This window comes from Pseudochaenichthys georgianus, chromosome 4 (assembly GCF_902827115.2).
Source record: "Pseudochaenichthys georgianus chromosome 4, fPseGeo1.2, whole genome shotgun sequence".
Taxonomy (NCBI): domain Eukaryota; kingdom Metazoa; phylum Chordata; class Actinopteri; order Perciformes; family Channichthyidae; genus Pseudochaenichthys; species Pseudochaenichthys georgianus.
In genome coordinates this window covers 9,526,447-9,549,739 of record NC_047506.1, presented here as the reverse complement: position 1 = coordinate 9,549,739, position 23,293 = coordinate 9,526,447, and the positions used below count along the sequence as shown (strand labels likewise).

Below are 23,293 nucleotides of genomic sequence, written 5' to 3'. Positions count from 1 at the left end.
ATTCACTTTTAATGGGGTGACGTCAAGCTTTGCCGAACTACATTGTGGTTCCGTCGCGTTGCTTTGCCTCCGTTGCTCGCTTGGAAAGTTGAGAAAAGTTCAACTTTTCAAGCGGCGACGGAAGTGCCAGCCAATCAAATCATATGCCATTACAAGCACGAGCCAATCAAACCGCGTGCTTGTGTGTCCGGGGCGGGAGATTAATGTGGTTGGTTGTTGGTCGAACGCCCGACACGCCCACCGGCAAGCTTCAACGTGACGGAACCGTGTGGACGTACCGTTATTGTGCTTAGTCAACTGACCTGTGTTAAGAAGCCATTTCGCTCGAGAAAGTTGGTGAATAGTAATAGTGGCTAATACTATTTGAGTGGAAGTCACATCACTCCTTTACCGTTATCCGACAGCATATTTAATACCCTGCACCAACAGGGTTATGTTTTTGCTTTGGTTTGTCAGCAGGATTACAGAAAAACCATTGGCTAGATTGTCATGAAACCTAGTGAAAGGGTCAATGAAGATCCATATCAGGGGTCCGATAGTCACACTCAATTGTACCTTTGTTAACATTGCCGTGTAGTACATTTGTGCTTGTTTTTTGTATGATTGAAAAAAATAATACCTCTACTAGGAAAATCACGTGAAAGTTTGCACATTTGGTCTTGTGGATGATTGGTTTTCTTTGTGCTTAGTTGAAACACAAATACTTGAAAACTGAGGTATAACATAGGCCTTTAACACACCTTCTTTTTAATGTCCATGTTGTTTCCATATTACAAACTTGATACCATGAACACAACCAAGAAGAAAGACTATCCAATGAAATGGAACCATCCGAGTAGCTTGGGAATGCAGCATTGACCTTGGCGGATGGCTGCGTTCTTCTAGTTTTGTTCTTGTTTCTGCTATTCAACCTTACATGTAAATAGTAAGCCATTCACGCAGTGCTGCTATAAAAAGGAAATATATAATGATGATGAAACCGTTAAAGATTTAGTCATATTTTCTGGCCATTAAATATACACTGCTGTGATGTCATCTTTCCCATCTGGTTAGAATATAGTCAGTTCCCATTTGGTTATAATCATCGCAAATTCTATACAACTCCTGTAATTATGTCTGAATAAACACATTTACTTTTTGACTACTGTATGCAAGTTGATGATTTCTCAGCACAAAACCCAATAAGACAGATTACTCATTGATCATAATGGGCTGAATTAGTCTCTCTTTGCCGCCTGTTAGATAGACGGCGCAGTTTTCAGCTCCACTGGCTGGACATAAGGAAGAGGAGAATTAGGCTTCGGCTCTTTTCTAAGGAGGAATCTGGGACTCCGCTCTCCCAATTCGAGTCTCGTTATCCAAAAAGCTCTTTTTCCTTGGCTCCTAAGCAGCTGAAATGTGTGCAGCTAACATCTTGAATCACAGTTTGGGATCTGCTTTACATAGAGAAGTTTCCACAGCTACACATTCTTGCTAGATCATCTCATATTTATACTGGAGGCCATGGAAGTGAGTCTGAAAGGAGCCTGGCAATAATAGTGGAAGGGAATTTAAGGTCACGGTTGCCCCTTACATCATTACCCACAACTTCCTGTTGATGATTTTACAGGGCGCTGGGGGGGGCATGTCATTCCCACTAATGCATACATTTTGTTATGTTTCCACACGTGCTGCGCCAAGATGCAGAAGTGGGCTAATAACTTCATGAAAGCCAGAGCCAAGGACAAGCTGGGGACAAAACAAACTACCTTCTGACCCATTTCATCTGGGGGCTAGTTATGCACATATGACAAGCAGGGACAAACAGATTATTGTTATGATGATTATTGGGCGCTGCCATGGAAAGGCGCTTCAAAAAAACATCACCTCTCAGAGAGCTGGGGAAGTGATTTAGTACTTTGAGGATGGCGGCAGAGGACACGATGGAAAGAGGAGCTGTAAGTTCTCCATTCCTTGAAGACTAAGGCTCATAAATCTTCAACATTGCTGAAGGGACTGTATTTTTTCTCCTTGTATGGGATGAGACCTTAGTTAGCACCTTTTAAATGGGGCTTTTAATTTATCTAGATGTATCATAGTTATAATCAGTCCTGTGTTGATAGAGTTCTGTTGGACTTAACACTTTTATTAATCAAATGGTCATGTGTTGCTCTCAGGGGTGGGCGATATTGAAAAATATAATATCACGATATTTTTCAAGCAGTATCACGATAGACGATATTTATCACGATATTTTTTCATGTCGGTTATTATGGTTATTTTTCAAGTTACTTAACAGTACAACCACCTAGAAGGTAACACAAACTAAAATAAAAAGGAGTAACAGACCATCAAGCTGGTTTGAATTCTGCAGTGAATCCCTGAAGGAACAATTCAACAGGAATGTTGATATGGCTTCCTCAGCGTTCAAGTAGGTAGGCCTACACCCTACAACAAACGTTAACACTGGTTTCTTCACCAAGTAAAGTGCACTCTCTTGCTAAATAAAATAAAATATTCAAACCACAGTTTCTCAGTATAAAAATTCACTTTCTGTTTTAGGTAGCACTAGCAGTGATGTAACATCAATAAACATGAAAAGGAGAGTAAAACATAACTAAGTAAAACATAAAACATCAATCAGGAAAAGTCAGTGCCAAACAATTAAAATGTAAACTTTAGACTTGAAGTGCAATCAAAGACTTTAACATAACTGAACTTCTGTTTCAAAAAGGGAAAAACAATATAAATACCTTATTGATAAAATAAATGTAAGCCAACAGAATCAACCAAGACAATAAATGAAGTGCAATACTGTCTGAATCCTGACTAGACTTAGGCTGCGGCCACACGAGGACGAATTTGGTCGTTTGCGTTACTGTTTAGTGTCATATAGACCGTTCGGCCACACGAGGACGACCGAATATGGCACTAAACGACTGAGGAAACGATAACGGGTCCCAAGGTGGATAGAAATGCATACGCCACTCTCTGGGGGGGTCAAACAGCTCCGTGTGTGCGCCCTATCCGAACATTTTCAGATCACTGATAGTGATTGCGCAATAGCCCCGCCTCTCCCCACCTCTTCTGCTCACCTCCGCTTACCCCGCGCCATTGCTGAAGTGTTTCACCACCAACAACAACAACAATGGCGGATCGCAGAGTTGCTATCGTGCTCCGGACGCTATTGACCATGCTACAGTTGTTTGTGCAACATCTACGGCAATAATGATGAGGCAATAGCCCCGCCTCTCCCCACCTCTGCTGCTCACCCCCACGTCAAAGTAAACTGCACCCTGAATTCAGATTATTTATCTTTCTCTCGATATGGACCTAAACGCGAGTGAAGTCTAATCTGACAGGACGGAGACACGCAGCTCTGCTCACCTGCAGCTCCTCCCGCTGCAGCAAAACACACACTTCAAGTCAGATCATCACCCTTAGCTATTTTAATTACCTCTCAAACTCCCTAAACTAGTTATAAATATGTTTATTTTTACAGTCGGCCGGGTCACTGATTACTGGATGAGCGGCTGCATGAGACAGACACTGGCGCTGTCCGAAGAGAGGGAGGAAAAAGAGAGGCTCCGTGTATTTTATTATTATATTATATAGAGTCGTTATTCATTTGTTTTAAAGCTCAATAAATAACAAAGAAGACCTTTGACCGGCACTTTTATAATTTTGTCCGGAAGATTTCAACTTCAATACACGTTGACTGGCGAAAAACTCTGCCCGGTTCCCTCGGCCCCCACCGCGGAGAATAAACAGAAGGGCAACCATGACAACCATGCTTCTTCGCTGCTTTTGTGGAGGAAGTTACAGCGCCACGTACAGGCTCCTGCATATGTACTGCAGCTTCTCCAGCGGTTGGAGCTAAACGGAGCGGTCTCGTGGGGACAGACACTATCCGTATAACTATTGCGTGTGGACGGAAGCTTGTTTGCGATTGCGTTTGCGTTAATCCTATGCGTTTAGCCGTTTTCGTCCTCGTGTGGCCGCAGCCTTAACTAACCGTTATCAGTATTTAGTTACTTCGGCATCATTTTGAAACGTGTATTACAATTAAATCACGGTAAAATAGGCGAAACTCCAGCGGTTAGGGTGAGAATATTCGCATTGTGTCCGTTGTGAACGCAGCATAACGCAGTTCAGAAACCACTGTTCTGACGCTTTTAAAGCAACTTCGAGATTTTAACAGTATCAGGGGCACGCAGGCCATGGTGGCCGAAGGACGTACAATTATTTTCGGGGCTTCACGGCCAGACCGGCCGTCATGGCCGCCGTGAAAATCCTACCCTGGTGCACTATCACGATATATATGATATCTCTGAAAAGGCATATCGTGTAGACCTAATATCGTCATATCGCCCACCCCTAGTTGCTCTGTCTATGGATTGGTTGGTGGGGGGTGGGTATTGTTGTTATTTTTGCTTGTTTTATTGGTTTGTGAAGCCCTTTTTGTTAAGAGTTGTAAAGTAGTACTGAAAGTGACAAAGCTGCATTCCTCTCACCTGGTTGAACCTGCGAGTAAAGGCCACAACATTTGGAGAAGAGCTGTGCTTCTCCTTCTTGTTCCAGCCGCAGCTTGACAGCTCCTGAAAACACACAAACAAACAGGGAAAATTACATTTACTGTATGCACCGAGTAAAAAGTATCTTTTTATGTACGCCAACATTTGACTGAATGGACTAAACAGTCATGTACGAGCCGAGGTCACGCAGTGGGAAGGTAAGACGAGAGCAGGATATGATAGTAGAGAAAAGCAGATGAGGAGGAGGAAAAAGTGAGATGATCCAGTGGAGGCTCAGACAGATTGATGGATGACCGCAAACACAAACATGGAAAGCTGTGTAGGAACTGATGATATTGATTTTACTTTCTCCAATGTTCAACCAAGCTACGCACTGACTCCTGAACTCAACTTTTCTCACTGTGGAGTTTTTTGAATTAACATTGAAGTAAAACCACTACTGTAAATAGTAATATTATTGGAAACCCTGCCCCATTTAGTCATGCCCTGGCACACCCAAAACCTAATGTAATTTCATATTTTCCATGCAGGAAGAGACTAATGCACGCCATGAACACAGGGGTTATTTAGCGAAATAATGAACAATGAAAACTATAGTACACTACCTTTTGTACAGTATAGATCTAAACAAGTTAATAAAATGAATACAACCAGTAAACGTTATTAAAAATGAGTGATTTCAAAAAGCTAAAACTACTCTTAAGAACAGGATAACTGCCAATAATCGCATTCAAAATGTAATAATCAGGCTTTGATTTGTTCACTTTAAATAAAGTACATTATTGTGTATTCATACGCCGTTTATATTTAATCAACTATGATTTATGCACTTGTATTGACAATGTATATAATAGCAGCTGTGGAGGCAGCTGTAGAAGCAGTAGTGCCGAAAGAACATTTTATTTCACCGCTTTTTAAGAAGGGAAAGGGCAGGGATTTGGAACTTGATTAAAGAAAAGTTGAACAACATACAAATAGTATAATAAGTAATTACTGCCATTTGTGTAAAAATAGTACTAGGTTAGTCTCATTTTGGTCTGGACTGCAGTTCAAAACAGAGACCACACAGCGAGGGGAACCCAGACCCTCTTTGGCTGTCCGGAGGCCAGGGACACTGACGTAACAGTTGGAAAAATGTTGCGCAAGCTCTCCTCTTAATCCCTGCCAGCCCGGCCCACTTAAGCGACAATATGAAGATCTGCATCGGGCTGCAGCTCCCCCACACAACCTCCAGCTAACCGCTCACAACTCTGTGACCCGGGCCACATCGGGAAGGCTCCTTGCAAAGACAACCCATGCTCACTCAGGGGTGAGTCCCCGAGTAGTTAGAAGCAGCCGGCGGGGGTAAAAGAAGCAACATATCAAATACAGATGTTAAAAGCAGACGTTCATGCGTGAGGAGGTGATGCCTCCAGGGACTATGTTGCCTGAGTAAGGATGATGAGGAAAAATGTGAGTGGGGAAGAGTTAAAGAGACTATAAAAGACCACATTGTGGAGAGATGCCGTTAGGTCTTCTAGAATCTAAATCACAGGGCAGGAGACACTAGCCCCTCTCATCCATGAGAGCTCAGTTTATTTAACGTCTGTCCTTTTTACATAAGCCCCATCCTTCTTCCTGCCATCACGTCAATCACTCTCCTGTCCAACACACACAAAGTTGGTGATGATTTCTTAAAGAAGGATGCTCCATAGTCAGTGTGAGGCGGATGTGTTTGTGTGCCTGGCAGCTCGGACCACCACCTGACCACCCAGGGAGGCGGTGCACAGACCGTCCCACGTCTTCCTCACTCACCAAGACCACAACATTTCAACAACCTACATAATCCTTCAATCCTGGACCACCTGGGACGGTCTTCTAAACTAACCATCGCTCCATCTGCCCATCACGCCAAGTTTGAAGTAATTCACGCTCTATTGTTCGCCCGCTGTTGTGTAACAACCGATGCCAGTGTGTTTTAACAGCAGGTCTGCAATGATCCACAGTTAGAGATGTCCCGATCCGATCACGTGATCGGGGATCGGAGCCGATCACGTGATTTTCAAAAAATCGGGGATCGGGAGAAAAAAATCGGGGATCGGGATTTTTTTTTTTTTTTTTTTATAATTTTTTTTTTTATTATTTAATGTTACAAAACAAAAATGACCATGTTCACGTCTTAAAGTCATCCTGAGGACTTAGTTTTGGTTTAAAATTACACAACATCATGTATGTGTTGCTTTCTTTGGGCTTGTTTTCATAGACCTGGTTGCTTATCTCTCTGAAATCTGGCAACAGAGTGGGCGCAGTGTCTAATAGTAGCAGTAAGCTAACGAGAGGCTACGGTCAGCTGGTGACTCGGGAGTCGGGACAGAGAAAATGTCAGGAGTTTGGAAGTATTATAAAATTGAAAGCGAAGGCAGTGTAACAGCCAGATGCAATGTTTGCAAGGCAGAGGTTCCGCGTGGTGGAATGAACAGAGCTACGTTCAACACGACCAATCTAATACGTCACCTGAGAAACAAACACCAACAACAACACGACGAGTACACAGCGGCCACTCAGGTAACGGCACTGAAACAACCGACACTTTCAGAGACTTTAAAAAGGAAATAGAAACTGCCCCAGAACAGTGAAAAGGCCAACACAATAACAGCCAAGATAGCTGAATTCATCGCGTTGGATGACCAGCCGTTATCTGTTACCTTTTTTTTCTCTTAATGCATTGCATAAAGATCGGATCGGGAAAAATCGGTATCGGCAGATTGTCAAAATCAAATGATCGGAATCGGATCGGGAGCAAAAAAAGGTGACCGGGACACCCCTATCCACAGTCTCTCCAGAAACAGTGTATTCCCTTCACATTTATAGTGCTAGTTCACACTCAAGCAACATTTAAACATTTATCTGACAAAAGCCGAGACTTTAGAGGAGGCTGCTTTGGTAAGACCGTTTTAAAGGCTGCAGTAAAAGAGTGCAGTTTGAAGAAGCCTGCGCCGCCAAGCCACAGCCAGCCGTCATTTCCACATGCTGGTCTGGCACAGCAGTGTTTTCATTAAAGCTCAGCCCTGTGGCGCTGCTCGGAGCTGGCTGTATGTGCACTGTGTGGGCACATAGCTAGCATGAGGGCAGAGGGTCTGGACATTTCTGGACTTTTTCAGATACATTCCTTAAATTGTGTAAGTGAAGCTAAGCTCAGGAATTGTGCACACATTCCAACAGTAAAAGCATACCATTGAATAGTGAACTAACTAAGGGGGTGAATAAACATTAACTGCTATTTCTTATGGCATGCTATAGCTATGACTATTCAATTGAAACCATGCACTGAACCTTTTCCATCACACATTCATTTGCAGCATCCCATTAAAAAGGAATTCAGTAAACAATAAACCTATTGCATGCAAATTCTCCATCACATGTGCAGACCAAACTGCAGCACATTACACATTATTTATGTTGGCCAGTCAAAATAAAAGCAGAATAGACACTTTATAGCTTGTTTGCATCTTCTGCAAGTTTTTGATAGCTAGCTGTTGTGTCGTATTTCACATTGCTTCTCTTTAACCCCCATGGAAAGTTTCCATCTTGAATATTCATATCCAAATATTAAACAAAGCAAAACGTTGCCTAATCCAAAACAACCCTAAAATTACATTTTCTAGATTTCCATATATATTTACTCAGCTCTGTGTTGAGTCTACTCTGTTTTACAACCACACTGAGCAGTATTACATAAACATGGCACAGGCGGAATCAGATAACCAGCTGTGGCTAAGCCACAAATGGCTATGACCTCATGTAAGATACCGCAGAGAATCCTTTTGTTGTTGTTTTTCTTCATTGTAAATGGAAAAATGAAGTGTTGGGATCCCAGAACATATGAGGGAGAGGCCACAGGCCAAGACATGAAGGAATAATAGGAACAGGGTGGACGAAGATGAAGAAGGGAGGAAGTGAGAACAAGAAATGTGGTTTGCTGCAAAAAGAGTGGGGATTGTGGAGATATACTGAGGAATACAGGAAGGAATACAGTGGAACATCTAAACATCTCTATCTAAGGTCTGCACTTCAAAAACAGAGGAAGCCTAAACTGATGTTCAGCCAAAAGTACTAGTCTACAGATGTACCCTGTATCATCTGTTCGATTCAAAAAGTAAGAAAGAAAAAAGCAGAACAGTAAATTCAAGGAGCAAAGAAAGGAGAAGGCAGTAAAATGCATTGTCTCAGACAGTTTTAACCTATAATAATAAATTATATTTCTATAGCGCTTTTCTTGAACCCAAAGACGCCTGTCTATAGACCTTGGCAGGGACCTACAAGCGAGCAGCAGCCTCCATTACCAGGCGCACACCATGGAAAGAATGACTTTTCCAGGAGGTCTTTTAGTACATGTACTCCCCATTATTCTTATAGCAGTACTGGCTTTCTTTCATGGCAAGTGAGACCAGACTCAGCATGTTCTTATATGAAGATTTCATTCTTATTCTTCTGGACTGCAATACGATGTTATCATAATAACAACTGGTATATTCTAAAAGAAAAACAGTACACATGATTACATCTCAAATGGTCGAGATAAGTCATTGAATATAAGATTGTTTTATTAAATGTGTTTTGATGATGTCTTCTGAAAAACTGATTCTGCATGGTTTGGAAAAAATCCTTTCTAAAAAGGGAACACTTGTCCCTGTGGGTTCTTTTTGACTACTGCCAAAACATTATTTTCTTCACCGTTCAGCATGTTGAATGTGTATTAACCATCATGCTGACAGGCTGTAGTGTGGGTGGGATTCGCTTCTGTGTTTGTTGTCGAGCAACTATTGTCCAACCCTCCGCCACAAAACAACATGTGCAGCATACAGGGCCCGAAGAAAACCGCGTTCAACATTCAATGCACGGTTGTAAAAACGCAAAACCTCCACAAGTTTCATCTCACGATCAGTGCTGGAAAACATTAAGCCTGCAGGCGAGACAAGGATGAGTATGTGAAACATTACCTGCCTCCAACTACAAGTCATCATCGTCTCGCATGAGACCTTCAATCTGTTCGGAGGATTTTTATGCTGTGTGCTCAGACATGAGAGGAACTGACATACTTCCCAGCAGCACGTATAATGCAATCCGATAGCTATTCCCCGAGAGCTGAAGCTTTCCAGCCAAAGCCACTAAATTACCAACTTGGCTGTTGCCATGACTGTGCATTTGAAACAAAGGCAGGCAACCCCCCCTCTCTAAGTCGCTTTACATCACTCAATCTCTTTCCTTCGCAAACTGTATTTCATAAACATCAGTGCGGTTAGATTATAAAATAAAAAATGGTCTTCTGGGACAGAAAGTCCTCCAACATCTTCTTTTCACTTACACATCATTTAAATGTCTACACGTCTCTTGTCAGCTGTTCCATCTTTAGGCGGTCCAGTTCACTCTCGATTAAAACCATATAGATGGGGTTGTTACAACCCATTAGTAATCTTGGCCTCGTACATTTAGATGAGGAAAAGATTTTGAGACAACTCCCTTGCATCCTTTCTCCTCCTCTTCATGATCTGCCTTGTCATTTCAATGGCATGTCAATTGCAAACAAACAGCCAAAGAACATATCAGCAATTCAGTGGGGGGTTGTAGATAAAACATCAGTCTGCTCTGCACTATGGATTATTTTACTGTCGGAAAATAACTTCTGGTGTTCTCATCAATTATACACAAGGGTATGTCCGTGTTGTCCTCAACAGCTCTTCCTCCGATATATTTTTGTACTTGTTCTGGTCTTTGCATAACCACAAGTATTAAGCGGTCCATTACTTGTAGGAAGTGAATTAAAGCAGCCATCATTATGAGCCGTCACTTAACCGATCATCCAAAGCAGATGTGTTCAGCTCCTTTGCTGTCTGATGTGTCAGAGTGGCATGAGTTCAAGCTCCAAGATGTTGAACCTGGCTCTCTTGAGGCTTTGTAGATATCAAAGAGTATATAAGAAATACTGGCAAAACCCGTTATCATCAATAATGTTCCCCTACTTTATATATCCACAGTTTGGAACAAGAGAGAACGGCGCCCATTGCCTCTTGCCCAGAGGTGTTGGCCAGATTTCACACCATCTCCTCACACCGTCTCTCCACACATGCCTCTCATGTAATCTTTATTGCTATTGTGACAGATGCTTATCTTTTCGTCCTCATCCAGAGAGCTTTTGGCTAGACCTGTCAGGCAGCTCTCCACACATCTGCTCCGTGTCAGCGCTGAAACACTTGAGTTAATGAGATCCTCTGTTGTACTGCAATCCTGTCTGCGGTAATTTGTCCAGCTCATGCCAGAAAGTCTGTCTGTGCGTCACACACACACACACACACACGTAAAAACGCTGTAAAGCTGAGCACACACAACCGTGTTCGGACACTCAATCTCTCTCTATGGGGCTTTCTTTCTCAATCACACGTCATTTGATATGAAAGGCAGTTATGATGTGTTTATGGAGAGGGAAAAAAGGTAATCTTTGAAACAGACTCCAGGTCATAGCTAGTTTATTATGTTCATTTCCATAATAACTACTTCAATTAGTTGCAAGAACAGCAAATATGCTAATATAAGGCCAGTGGAACTGACCATTACAGACTGTAGTTACAAAACATTTTACGCATGAAGACGACAATGTGCACTTTAAAATAGAAAGACTAAAGATCAAGGTAGTTCCTCTTCAATTACTCTATTGTAAAGAAAGTCATAGAGCCTGCTGTAAAAAAAAAAGTGTCCACAGACCAGCATTCTTGGAACTAATCTGGTGGAAATGTTGATTTGTATATCAGTTTACATACAAAAGGTTAACATATGTCAAGTTGAAACCTTCTAAAGAACATTAGGACAGTGATGCACGACACTTAATATACATCCAACTAAAAAGGTGAACATATTACATCATGGAAACTAACCTTGTATTTTGTCTAAGATAACGTCTTTCTAACCTCAATTTACGTCAGATACTGCCTCAAATCTGTTGGAACTCCTAATTTGTCTGTAGATTCTAACTTAAAAGGCAAGAATGGGCTGCAAGTCAGTACAAACATTATTATTGCACAACTCACAGATCCATGTAATGTAATACTTTCCAATAGGCAGTGAGCCGAGTGAAACCACACACCTGCTTTCCTCATTATGTGCCTGGAGAGGACGAGGAGACTGACAGCAGTGGAAACTCTCGTTGAGTTTTAGTTTGGTCATAGCTGTGTATCTTTTTTCAGCCGGTGCTTCGAGACAAAATCACCGTGAGAGCAGGAAAAGCCTCTCTAGTTCACTCTGTTCCTGCCAGGAGGCTGCTGGGTCACTCTGCATACTCCGCACTCACCTCCTTCTCTCCCTCCAGACTGCAGCGTTCATCCCCTTGTCAGCCCCCCCCCCCATTTAAACAGGTCAGTGACTCCTTCCCAAACGCACACTCTTGCTCTACATCCCAATACAGGTCCCTCAAAAAAGTTCTTACCAGCTTGAAGCAATATGTAAAACCTCTGACCCTTTAAACCTTCACCTGAATTTCCAAATTGCTACATCGGTCTGAAATGCACGGACACATTTTCATTATGCTGATAAAAGCAACTCAGGCGCTCAAACCAGACTGAGCACAGGAGCACGTTTGCATTCATAAAGCCGACAGTCGCCTCTGTGTGAAATTGGCCCCGTGCGGTCCAGAAGACGTCATGACTTCCCTCTGGGTGAAGAAACGGCAGTACCCCGAACGCCAGCCATGATGAAAGCCACTCAGGGACTAATCTGTAGTCTTTTCCAGGACTCAGACACAACAACCTTTTTACGAGAATCCAAGAAGGTCACGCCACACAATTACATTATCATAATTACATTATCTAATTTAAATCAAACTGTGGGCCTGGGACTGATATCATGCCAGAGGAGTGAGTGTATGTATGTATGTATGTATGTATGTATGTATGTATGTGTGGACTAGCATTACTATACTTGTGTTTACATAGTCACGTGTGGGGACTCGCCTCCCTTATGGGGACAAATTGCAGGTCCCCATAAGGGGTGAAGACTTGGTTAAGGTTAGGTTAAGGGTAAGGGTAAGGGTTAGGCATGTGTTGGTTATGGTTAAGGTTACGATAAGTCTCTAGGAAATGCATGTAAGTCAATGTAATGTCCCCTGAAGTGATGTATACATGGTGTGTGTGTGGGTGTGTGTGTGTGTGTGTGTGTGTGTGTGTGTGTGTGTGTGTGTGTGTGTGTGTGTGTGTGTGTGTGTGTGTGTGTGTGTGTGTGTGTGTGTGTGTGTGTGTGTTGTTAGCTGAGACAAGACGTGTTGAACATGGCCAATAGCAGGAGTCACACTGTACACCACGCTAGGATGTGGTCTGCATGTAGCTTTCATAAGCCCACAGTGGCCAACCGTAAACACAGGTTATCCGTGACGGCTGTCAGGAAGGGCCAACAATCCAGAACATCACAAAATTACAAAGCGCCTCACTGCGGTGTAAGACCAGGTGTGCAACAAGATGCCACTTTCCGCATAATTATGATAACTGGCATTGCGTGGAAGCTCTGATCACAGCTGCTCATTGCACAGCGTGCCACCGGAAGATCTACCGTGTGGAGATTTTGAAAGACAGAAAAGAGAGAGATGGACCGAGGCGGCAGATAACAGGGGACATTTTTAAATATACATATGAATGCAGGTAAATAGTCAACTTATCTGTAATTGACTAATCAACATCCGTTTTGTGTGTCATTGCTGTATAATGTGAGGTGTGAGGAAATGTGTTCCAGACTTGCACATGCAGTTTTAGAGATGTCACACCTCGAGCTCAAAATGAAAAACAACGTGTTAATTTCTCACGCTCCATGTCATAACTAAAGCTGTCAACACCACTCCTCTAAACAGATCTGAGTGCAGCTCACCTCTGGCTGGATGGCTTTGAACACAGGAGCATCCATGAGCGTAATCTGGCCCTGGTGGGGACAAAACACAACAGTTGTTAGACTTGCTATGTTCAAACTGGGTCAAACCATAATGCAACTTACCATTGTTTATTCTATATCTAATATAAATCAGACTTCTTCGTAACAGTTGAAATAATAAAAGTTAAAATGATATCGGAAAAAAACGATAGAACGTTAATTTGATACTTCAAGAAACAGCTGTCGTTCTGAGGATGGCCTGACTGAATGTCTCAGCTCTCCTAACAGATGTTTGTTAAGATTTGGAACAGGACTCTTAGAAAGCCCCTTCAGAATAGTCCAGAGTTTTTTAATCCATTCTTTTGTGTCATTAGCTGCATTTGTTTAGTCATTATCCATGACTAGGGTCACTATCCATTATCTGACTGAAAAACAGCTTTCCTTCACCAAGCAGTTCATTTTCCTCCAAAATACCTCAATAGATTTAAGATTGTGTTTTGCCCTGAACAATTTCAAGGTACTATATGAATATTACATAACAAAGCACTCCCAAATCAAAACCCAGCATCCTTCATGTTTCATCGTAGTTCATTTCAAAGCTAGTAAATTCCCCCAGAAGGATTGTGGCTTGTTAACATGCATTTTAGCAAATTCCAGGCAGGCTTTTTGAATGTTTTTCTTTCAAAAAGGGGAATCCTTCTGGGTATTTTTTCATCGCGGAAACTGACGTACCCTGACCTTGAGCTCGGCTTGCGTCTGTTTGGCAGTTATCCTTGCTTTTTTTATTCTACCATTCGCACTATCGTTCTGTTCAATCTGTGGTTGGACCTCTCGCGACAACACCCTGGGATGTTGGCTACAGTTCTTTGGATGCTTATCTATTGTTTTCTCTCTGATCTCCTCCAACAACTATCGCCTTTGCTTTTCTGGTTCATATTCAGTGTGTGCAGAAAGATTATCAAACAGCCCAGTGACTCCTTTTCTCTGTTGAGAATGAGAGTATAACCATTGTTTGTTTTCCGTTCTAAGGGGCACCAACAGCAAGACATTTTAGATTATCCTGGTAAAATAAATGATAATTCATCTTTTTTACAGCCAGCTGGCTTGATTCCATGGAACCACAATGGCATGCAAGCATACAAGACAATTTCACTTTTCAGGAGGAATAAAGCATTAATTCAATGAACTATAAGGATACATTTAAGCATGTCTGTAATAGTTCAACACGTCTTTTGCTAGAGACGTTATGTCCTGACAAGCAGGTAATAGTGACAATGGTATTTTACTGATTGAACCTTTAAGTGCCTTGATACAACTTGGAAATATGTCAAATGAAGTCACTCTTGGATTTAGAAGATAAAGAGTGCCCTCTTGTGGTTGAATGTGGTATACCATTGGAACAAAAGCATTAATACAGTATTAGAGAAATAATGAGGAACATGCTTTTATTTATTTATTTATTATGTGTCAATCCTGAGCATCAGTACTTCTCACAAAAAGCTAAGATCAATGCAACAGAAATACTACTTCTGTTGGTCCATGCCATGGAAAGTTTGTGCAGAGGAAATCCATCAGAGCCTGCTTGGCACTGCCAAACATCACTTATTAATGATCCAAACTCTGACCCCATTTCCTCCTCGATAAGACAAACTTCACTTACTGCATATTCTTCGGGGGTGACCTTCAGTACATCGAACACAACAGCATCGAAACTCTTCTTCAGGTCTGAGGAACCCTGATCGCTGAGAGACTCTGAGCTGCTGCTCTTCTAGAAAACACAAACACACACATTGGGAGGTGAGAGTAGCGATGGCTGTGCTGTTAAAGACAAGTATCAAGCAGAGGAGAGAGGTGAGGTATGTAGGGGATAGGAGGCTTCAAAACCCAACATGATGTCATAGCACAGCTGTTAAATGTGTCATCTGAAAAATATGTTAATATAATATTTTTGCCATAGAAAACACTGCTACATCCAGTCACCCAAACATGGTACATTAGAATTCTGAGGGGCAAAAGTCTAGGAGAAGTAGCACAAGATATATTGTGAAAATAGGAGATGGAGGTGTGGTGAGTGGGCGTGCTCACCTCAGAGACTGATACAGCCGTGGTGGTGATGATTGACTGGCCATTAGGGAGGTTCATCATTCCCACACCATCTAGCTCTAGCGAACGAGACCATTCATCATCCTCAGCTGCAGCAAAGCCCGCCCGGCCCTCTGGAAACACAAATTATATTACAGGGATTTTGCAACTCATCTTGACAATTATCACCTCACATCACTCAGTTTGTAACAGCAGCTCCACCTACTGGCTGAAATAGAAGGATTCTCAGGATCATCTCTTAAATTAAAAAGACAGCAAAGGTCAACGACTGAGAAAAATAGGCACGGCTGAACTTGAGATGGCGGTGAAAGTGTTGACAGTCGTCCCAGCAGGCCTGTGAAGCCCATATGGACGTACACGTTCACAGCCTGTCACTAACTACACCCGACAGAGGACAAGACCGAGGGAGCTAAGGCATTAGGATGAGATCCTCTGTGAAAGGGGTTTGAAAAGAGCAGCCGTCAGTAGAAGTCACAACGCTGAACAGCTTACACCTGACACTGGAGCATGACCTACAGTCACTGTACTGACTCTACAGATCCATCTCAACACAGGAAATATTCCTTTGTCTTTTCTTCGTCGACTGGCGACCAGAGAGAAGATGGTTATCACCAATTTCAACAGTATTTCAATGTTCAATACTGATGTAGTAGATCGAATCGTTAGAAAGCCAGGTTTATTCACAGGTCTTGGTTAATTATTGTTATTTTGTTCTTCCCAAGACTCGAGTGTTGATTAATAATCCAGAGTTCCTGATGCCAGTATCATTCAAAGATCCTTGTAAATATATATTTGTGAATTACCCAACACAAACTACCATAGCCCAAAGTGTACTCTGTAAATATCTTAAATGATTCAATCAGTTCTCAACATTGCGGCTATATTTTCTTATTTTAAATCAGACAATCCTTAAGTAGTTTCAGCATGAAAATTGATTTTAAATTATGCACAAAATACATTTAAATGTTCTTGTCCATTACTTTTCTCATAACAAAAAAGAAAGTATCAGCAATGGATTATTTTAATATGTATGAATATTCTTCTCTAGCCATAACTGAAAACTCTTCAGAGAGTATTCTTGGCCAAGGGCACACATGGAGACAGTAGTGAATAATACAAAGCTACTAGGCCAGCAAAGAGATCTCTTGTGTGCTTGACAATGCAGGCCTGTGTATGTGTATGTGTATGTGTATGTGTATGTGTATGTGTATGTGTATGTGTATGTGTATGTGTATGTGTATGTGTGTGTGTGTGTGTGTGTGTGTGTGTGTGTGTGTGTGTGTGTGGCGTGTGTGTGTGGGTGAGCCATTAGCTGCTTTCCCCAGATGCTAAGCCGAGAGCAAACAGCACTACATCATGCCGACTTCCCTCCTATTGTTTGACAGCAGAGAATAAGTACACAGGAAGCAATAGCCTGTATTTACAAGTCTGAGTCTGTCTGTTTATCAAGTCCTACGTCTGTAATTACATTACTTCCTGGTCTAATACGTATGCATGTCTTCTTGTTTGATCGGGGTGCCTCTGGGCTATATCACTTGGGGGTTTTGTCTACAGGTAAAACAAAACACTCCCAGCACATCTTTTTAAACTAATGTAAATGCTGTGATCATGTAAACAAGCAAGAGTCCAACACAACTATCTTTTATTTTCAAAAAAATGTGGTCATAAAGAACTAAATCTATTGTCGCCTGTGAATTTGTCTCACGTCACCCTTACATACAGAAATACCCAAATCATGTAGTCTCTTCTTATGGACATTTGTGTAGGTGTGTTGCTAAAAATGCCTTCTTGACTGTTGATAGTTATTTTTCATTGGGTTTTGCACCGATCATCCACATGAAAATATCATCCACAGTTAATGCCCCTGTTCTAGTTACACAAGGGCTGACCGCTGGCACAGTAACATCCATTTGATTACTGGATTGAACAATTTGGACATGTAAGGTCTCATATAAAGAACAAACACATACACATGCAGGGTTACCCTACATGTGTAAAAGGGGCTTAACACAATCAGAAGTTCACTCAGGAAGCGCAGCCCTCGGCCAAAGTCATTTCCACACAGTGATTGAAAAGTAATGTGTGTTAGGATTCGCTCCAAAATATAACCATATCTTTCTTGGTCACGGCTACACTCTTGAACAAGTTCCACAACAATTGGGGCAGCTTTTTATTCCATAATACTGCTGGCAAAAAACAAGAAAATCGACAAACAACTGAAACAGCACACCAATGGAGGATGGTGATAAGCAATGACGATCATATTTGCTCACTTAACTGCGACTGTAATCGTATTACAAGAGAATCAAAACATTAAGTGTGCAATCCTGCAGGCAGACAGACTCACATTTACTTCCGTCAGACCTCGGAAAACAAGCTATTATTGCAAAGACAAGGCCTTACTTACCAGTTGTGCGTCAGATGGGCATATTGTCGGATGTGATGTTAGCCTGTTGTTCTTTATTGCTGCTTTTGTCTATGGAGTCCTGTCTTCCTCTGAGGCTGGCTCCTGCTGTCTGTGTGAAAGTGAAGAGAAAGGAGAAACAGAGATGAAGAGCAGTCTTCCAAACATGATGGAAAAACCCACACAAATTAGAAATGCACGTGGCCGAAACTCCAGTAGCTGATCCGATTCTGATCAGTTTGACAACATGCAGCATGAGCTATCGTCAGAAGAAAAGAAATGGTGGCAGATTGACAGAAGTAACCATAACAACAACCTTATGGTCAGTAAATCTTCCTTGACTGATATGAAAATCAGATCACATGTGAATCTCAACTGGAATGCCAAAAGCTAGAGGTGGTTTAATATCATTTTGTTCATAATTACTTGACATTATTGGTCAGCGGAATATAACATTAAGATTGCATCAGAATTCTAAATGAACACATAGTTCATATTTAACAGAGAAAACACAAACATCCAAGACATGACTGACGTACATGACTCAATTAACTTTCATTGTTGATTCATTCGAGTTATTTTTTCAATTCATCTTTCATTTATTTCATCGATAACATTCGGAAGCTACTTGTGCCATTGGCTGAACCCCATGGAAATAATAATTGACTTATTGCATATTCTGATTCAAGCCAACTGCAATTCTACAAGCCAGTGAAGTCTGAATCCCATCATGCTCTCTGCCTCCATCACCTCTCACATTAGCCAGTAGGGGTCTCACTTCTCTAAGAGATGAAAGCCTGTGTGATGCACTGTGTGAGGTACTCTGCAGTTGGCCTTTAGCCACCAGTTTAGGACTAAGATCTTGTCATCCCCTCCAGGCTGTCCTCATGCTGGGTAGGGGTACAAAGCTCACACGCAGAACAAACTCACCATGTAAACTTTAAACCTCTGCTGACATACGCCTATGCGTTCTTTCACAGATCACATCCTACCAAGGAAACAGCAACCCAGAGCGAGCAATGCTTTTTTGTGCTATGGATGTAGGAAATAACATATTTTACCCACACTATAGTTTAAATCTCATGTCACGTAACTAAAGTGTAGAAACCGCCTGTTTCTGCTTGTCTGCTTCAGCGTGCCCCCTCCCAACCACCCTGGACCAGTTTCCTTCTCTTAACTTCACAGTTTCTTACGACGCCCACACCTCCAGCTATGCTACTTGAAAAACAGAGAGACAGCAACCCCCTCCTTCTGAGTCACTGCCCTACCTACCCAATCCTCACTAGCCAAAGCTCCCGATGTAAGAGCTCACCCTTCTCTGCTCCTGGCAGCATCCACGCAACTGTGACAGTGAGCTGAGCCGACATGTGTTGCGTTTGGTGACATAATTTCACGTGGTTGTGTCCTCACGCTTCGCTTACTGAGGTTCAAGTGTGGGGAATGTTTGTATGACCAGCTGATGGGATAACAAACGAGTGGTGATAAGTTGAAGGTGTACATGGCATGTTTTAATGGGATGATGGCAGGAGACTTCAGGGGGACATGACAGAGTTTAGAGGAGGAGGGGGGGGGCGAGAATAACAGAGGAAGAGTGGCAGAAAGGGGAATGACTCAAGTGGACTCGGGTGATGTGTCGCTGTTAAGCTAAATGTGAGTCATTGCACTGCACAGAGCAGGTGCTGTTGAATTAGACCTCTCAGGCTCCGCCTCCCCCCCCTCCCTCTCTCTATTCGTGTTATCAGACTTTTGACAGTCACATCAGACTGCAGCTACAGGTGCTGGGCGGCCTAACCAGCCGTGTTACTGAAGGGCACAACGAGTATTAGCAAATGTCTTTGTGTGTCGTCACGCACATGCTGGCGTATTTTTGCATGTGACAACACATTCCTCATCCCGCACTGACCGGCACATTATCCAGCGCCATGAAGGCAGGTCTCCATCACCTCTGTTAGACAGAAAAAGGTAAACAAAGCTCAGAGTGTTTACTGCATGACAGTGTTATTGTTCAGATAATTGTGCACTTTGAACAAGCGGCCAATAAAACAATTCATTAATCTGCAACATTTTCAATAATCAAATAACCCTTTAAGTGATTTTCAAGCAAAAATACCATCTTATTACAGCTACTGATCTGTGAGTGTGTTGCTTTTATTTGTCATCATTTGAAGTCATTTTTCAAGCAGAAATAGCTCCAACTTCTTACAAATGGAAGTTTTTCTTTTATTTAGTGTTTTAATATATCATCGGTTCATTAAATCTTGTTGGGTTTTGGTCTGACATGTTCCCTCGAAGACATTATGCAGGGCTTTAATGATTAATAAAGAAAATAAGCAGATTTTTTTATAAATGCTACAGCTCTGATATACTACCTTACTGATACAATCTAAAAATAAACAGATTCATTTCGAACCACAAAGCTCAATACCATCTAGTTATCAAGAAGCATGGTGATTACTTCAATAACAACATCCTCCTCCTAACACCCCCCTGAAGTATTCAACATGAAAATACATTTTTGGGTGGTAATACACGGAAACTTTCCCATTAGCATTCACTCTACCAACACTGGTGACAGCAGGTGTCTCTTCCTCCTTGGCAGCTTTTGATGAATAATTTATATTCTGAGGTAGCCATGACAAAACTGTGGCAGTGCACCACAGATGGCGTGTTGTAGTGCAAATACCTTAACATTCCAGCATTCAAAGTACCAGGCTGCTCCAAGCCCTATTTACTGGTGTATGTGTTTACATGTTTACTCCTTCTCAGTCCCAGCACGAGGCACAAGCTAACACATAGGCACAAAGTGCAAGGATTGACGTGTGTGTGTGTGTGTGTGTGTGTGTGTGTGTGTGTGTGTGTGTGTGTGTGTGTGTGTGTGTGTGTGTGTGTGTGTGTGTGTGTGTGTGTGTGTGTGTGTGTGTGTGTGTGTGAGAGTGAGAAGCAGGGACCTGTAGGAACTGAAGGAATGTTCAGGGAAGGGTCAAAAGATGTGAGACTGTCAATAAAGGATCAGACACGTGAGACGTGTCTGACGTTCAGCTTTAACAGAGTAGTGTGTGACTGCAACAGCTTTGAACACCATGCATGTCACCGTGCAGCGCTGCAGGCCTGTCTGTGACACCTCTCAGTCCTGTGAGCCTCTCAATCTGCTCCCCCTGTATGTGAGAGCACCACAAATACCCAGCTCGTCTCATGCTCACAGCAAGACCTCATATTAATGATATTTATACGTACAAGTTCTGAAAGTATTCAAATATGTTCAGTATTAAGGACTGGGAGAAAAAATGCCGTATAAAGTTAAGACAATACGAAAATGGGCTACTGCTGCAGGTTCAAATAAAGCATTTAACTGGTGCAACACAAGTTGACTTCTATAAGGAAATGGTCACAAGAAATGCCTTTTGTTGGGCAGGAAGCTCTAATCTGACACTATTGCTCAGTCTTTTTTAGCATATTTTGATAGTGGATCAGTTAACAAATTGCAAGATGGAACAGGACAAAGGAGAGGCCACAGTGAGTTAGCTGTAAGATGGACAGCTGCCGGTGACAGGCTGCACTCCTCCAGGTTCTAAAGGAGAAACCAACTATTTGTATGTTCGATGTTTACAACTCATGCCGTATGCAGCAGTTCATCGAATCATGGTTGCTTACAGAATGATGAAAAAGGCAATTTATTAAATGATATCTTCATTAAAATCAATAGTTTGTTTTGCTGACCCAGTATTCTTGAACCTGTAGTGTTAAACTGCATTTGCTGCTACCAGCAGTATTGCAAAGTCAACCAGGACTGACATTTCAGAGTTTGCCATTTTAAATTTAAATGTACAGTACATCTTCTCTGTCACCGTCTGTATAATGCATGCACTGTTCTGACACATGCTCGATACATTTTAATGCATGCCGCAGGCACAGATGTACCAAAGTCAGGGAACAGAAGTAGGTCAGTGTGTTGAGCTGAGGAGTCTGACAGCCCACATACAGATACAAACACAAGGCTGATGGAGCCTTCAAAGTCAACGCAGGTATCTTACAGGAAAATTATGTTGGCACTATATTGTAGTAGCTGCATGATATTTAAAAAAGGGAGACACTGTTGGGGCGAAACATGAAAACCAGTACATTTTACCATGTTTATAAGATCACAAAAGTAACAGCATTATTTCCAACTGTGTTTATAACTTTTGCAGAGCCTGGTAATCACCAGAGTCAGCGGTGTTTCAGTATTGCTACGGCAGCAAAGATAATGTCGAGGTCCTGTCTTTCCCCGGGCTCGAGTCAAGCCTCTCCCTTTGAACACTATTGATCTGGAGCTAAGAGATTCTGGATTGATCACATACACACAGGGACACAGCATGTGACTGCATGTCACAGCAGTTCGATAAACACTGCTTTCACTCAGCAGGTCTGCTGTTCACGCAGAGGTTGGTGGAACTGCCTGTGGAGAGAAAACGGTGTGTGGGCGTGTGTTGCAGTCGAGGGAACATGACCAACAGCCCCTTCAAACCATCACTTAGGGATGGTATAGTTAGGATTTGACCGATACTTTTCTATACTCTTATTGATCATTTTCAATATTTTGGTGCTCAAAATTATAGACATGATTACAAAATGTAAAGATTAAACAGTAATTTTATTGTAATTTATTTGTATTTAATGTAACTTTTTCAATGTCATACCAAGCAGGATGAGTGTGTTTGACAGTGTGTCTCTGGAAGGGGGGCGGTAATTAGGGGCAGTTCATAAATCCATATAAACATGACCATTATTCAGTTAAAACCAGACGCTGCGTCAGGGTAGGATTTTCACGGCGCCATGGCGGCCATGGCCGTCGTAGCCCCTCGGTCTGGCCGTTATGCCCCACAAATAATTGTACATCCTACGGCCACCATGGCCTGCGTGCCCCTGATACTGTTAAAATCTCGAAGTTACTTTAAAGGCGACAGAACAGTGTTTTCTGAACTGCATTATGCTGCGTTCACAACGGACGTGATGCGAATATTCTCATCGCTCTAACCGCTGGAGTTTCACTGCGGCTGTCAGCTGTGTGTTTACTCCTGTCATTCAAACAGGACGCGCTGGAGAGGGGGCAGGGCTTATTTCCATGTAAATACTGTGGTATGTTGTGTTTGCGGTGGAAAGTTTTCGGCCGAAAAGGCGTCGGCCCGGCTGAAAAGACCCGACGGTGCGTTATACACCAATCTGAGTAGAGCGTGTCGACGCTCATCGTCAGCCTGACGCCCACCGACACCGATAATCGGCCTGGTGTGTCCGTGCCTTAACACCACACACTGATGTCCCGTTGCTTGTCGAATGAGAGTCCATCAACACAGAAAACATACACAACAGGAAGTGAGGAGACATCTCTATTTTACAAATACGCTAATACTTC

General features: G+C 42.3%; 1 protein-coding gene across 4 annotated transcripts in view; it reads right to left on the bottom strand.

The window, feature by feature from the left end:
- The window catches only part of ralgps2 (Ral GEF with PH domain and SH3 binding motif 2), an 80,905-nt gene that overhangs the window by 33,795 nt on the left and 23,817 nt on the right, over positions 1-23,293 (bottom strand). For 3 of the 4 annotated variants that reach the window (XM_034081342.2, XM_034081345.2, XM_034081344.2), the window contains exons 2-6: positions 17,908-18,016; positions 15,483-15,613; positions 15,058-15,165; positions 13,398-13,448; positions 4,494-4,577 (exon numbers count right to left, since the gene is read on the bottom strand). In XM_034081342.2, coding sequence (XP_033937233.1) covers positions 4,494-4,577; positions 13,398-13,448; positions 15,058-15,165; positions 15,483-15,542 — 303 coding nt within the window. In that variant the 5' untranslated portion in view covers positions 15,543-15,613; positions 17,908-18,016. The remainder of the gene's footprint in view (positions 1-4,493; positions 4,578-13,397; positions 13,449-15,057; positions 15,166-15,482; positions 15,614-17,907; positions 18,017-23,293) is intronic. The other variant, XM_034081343.2, reaches the window with a different exon arrangement.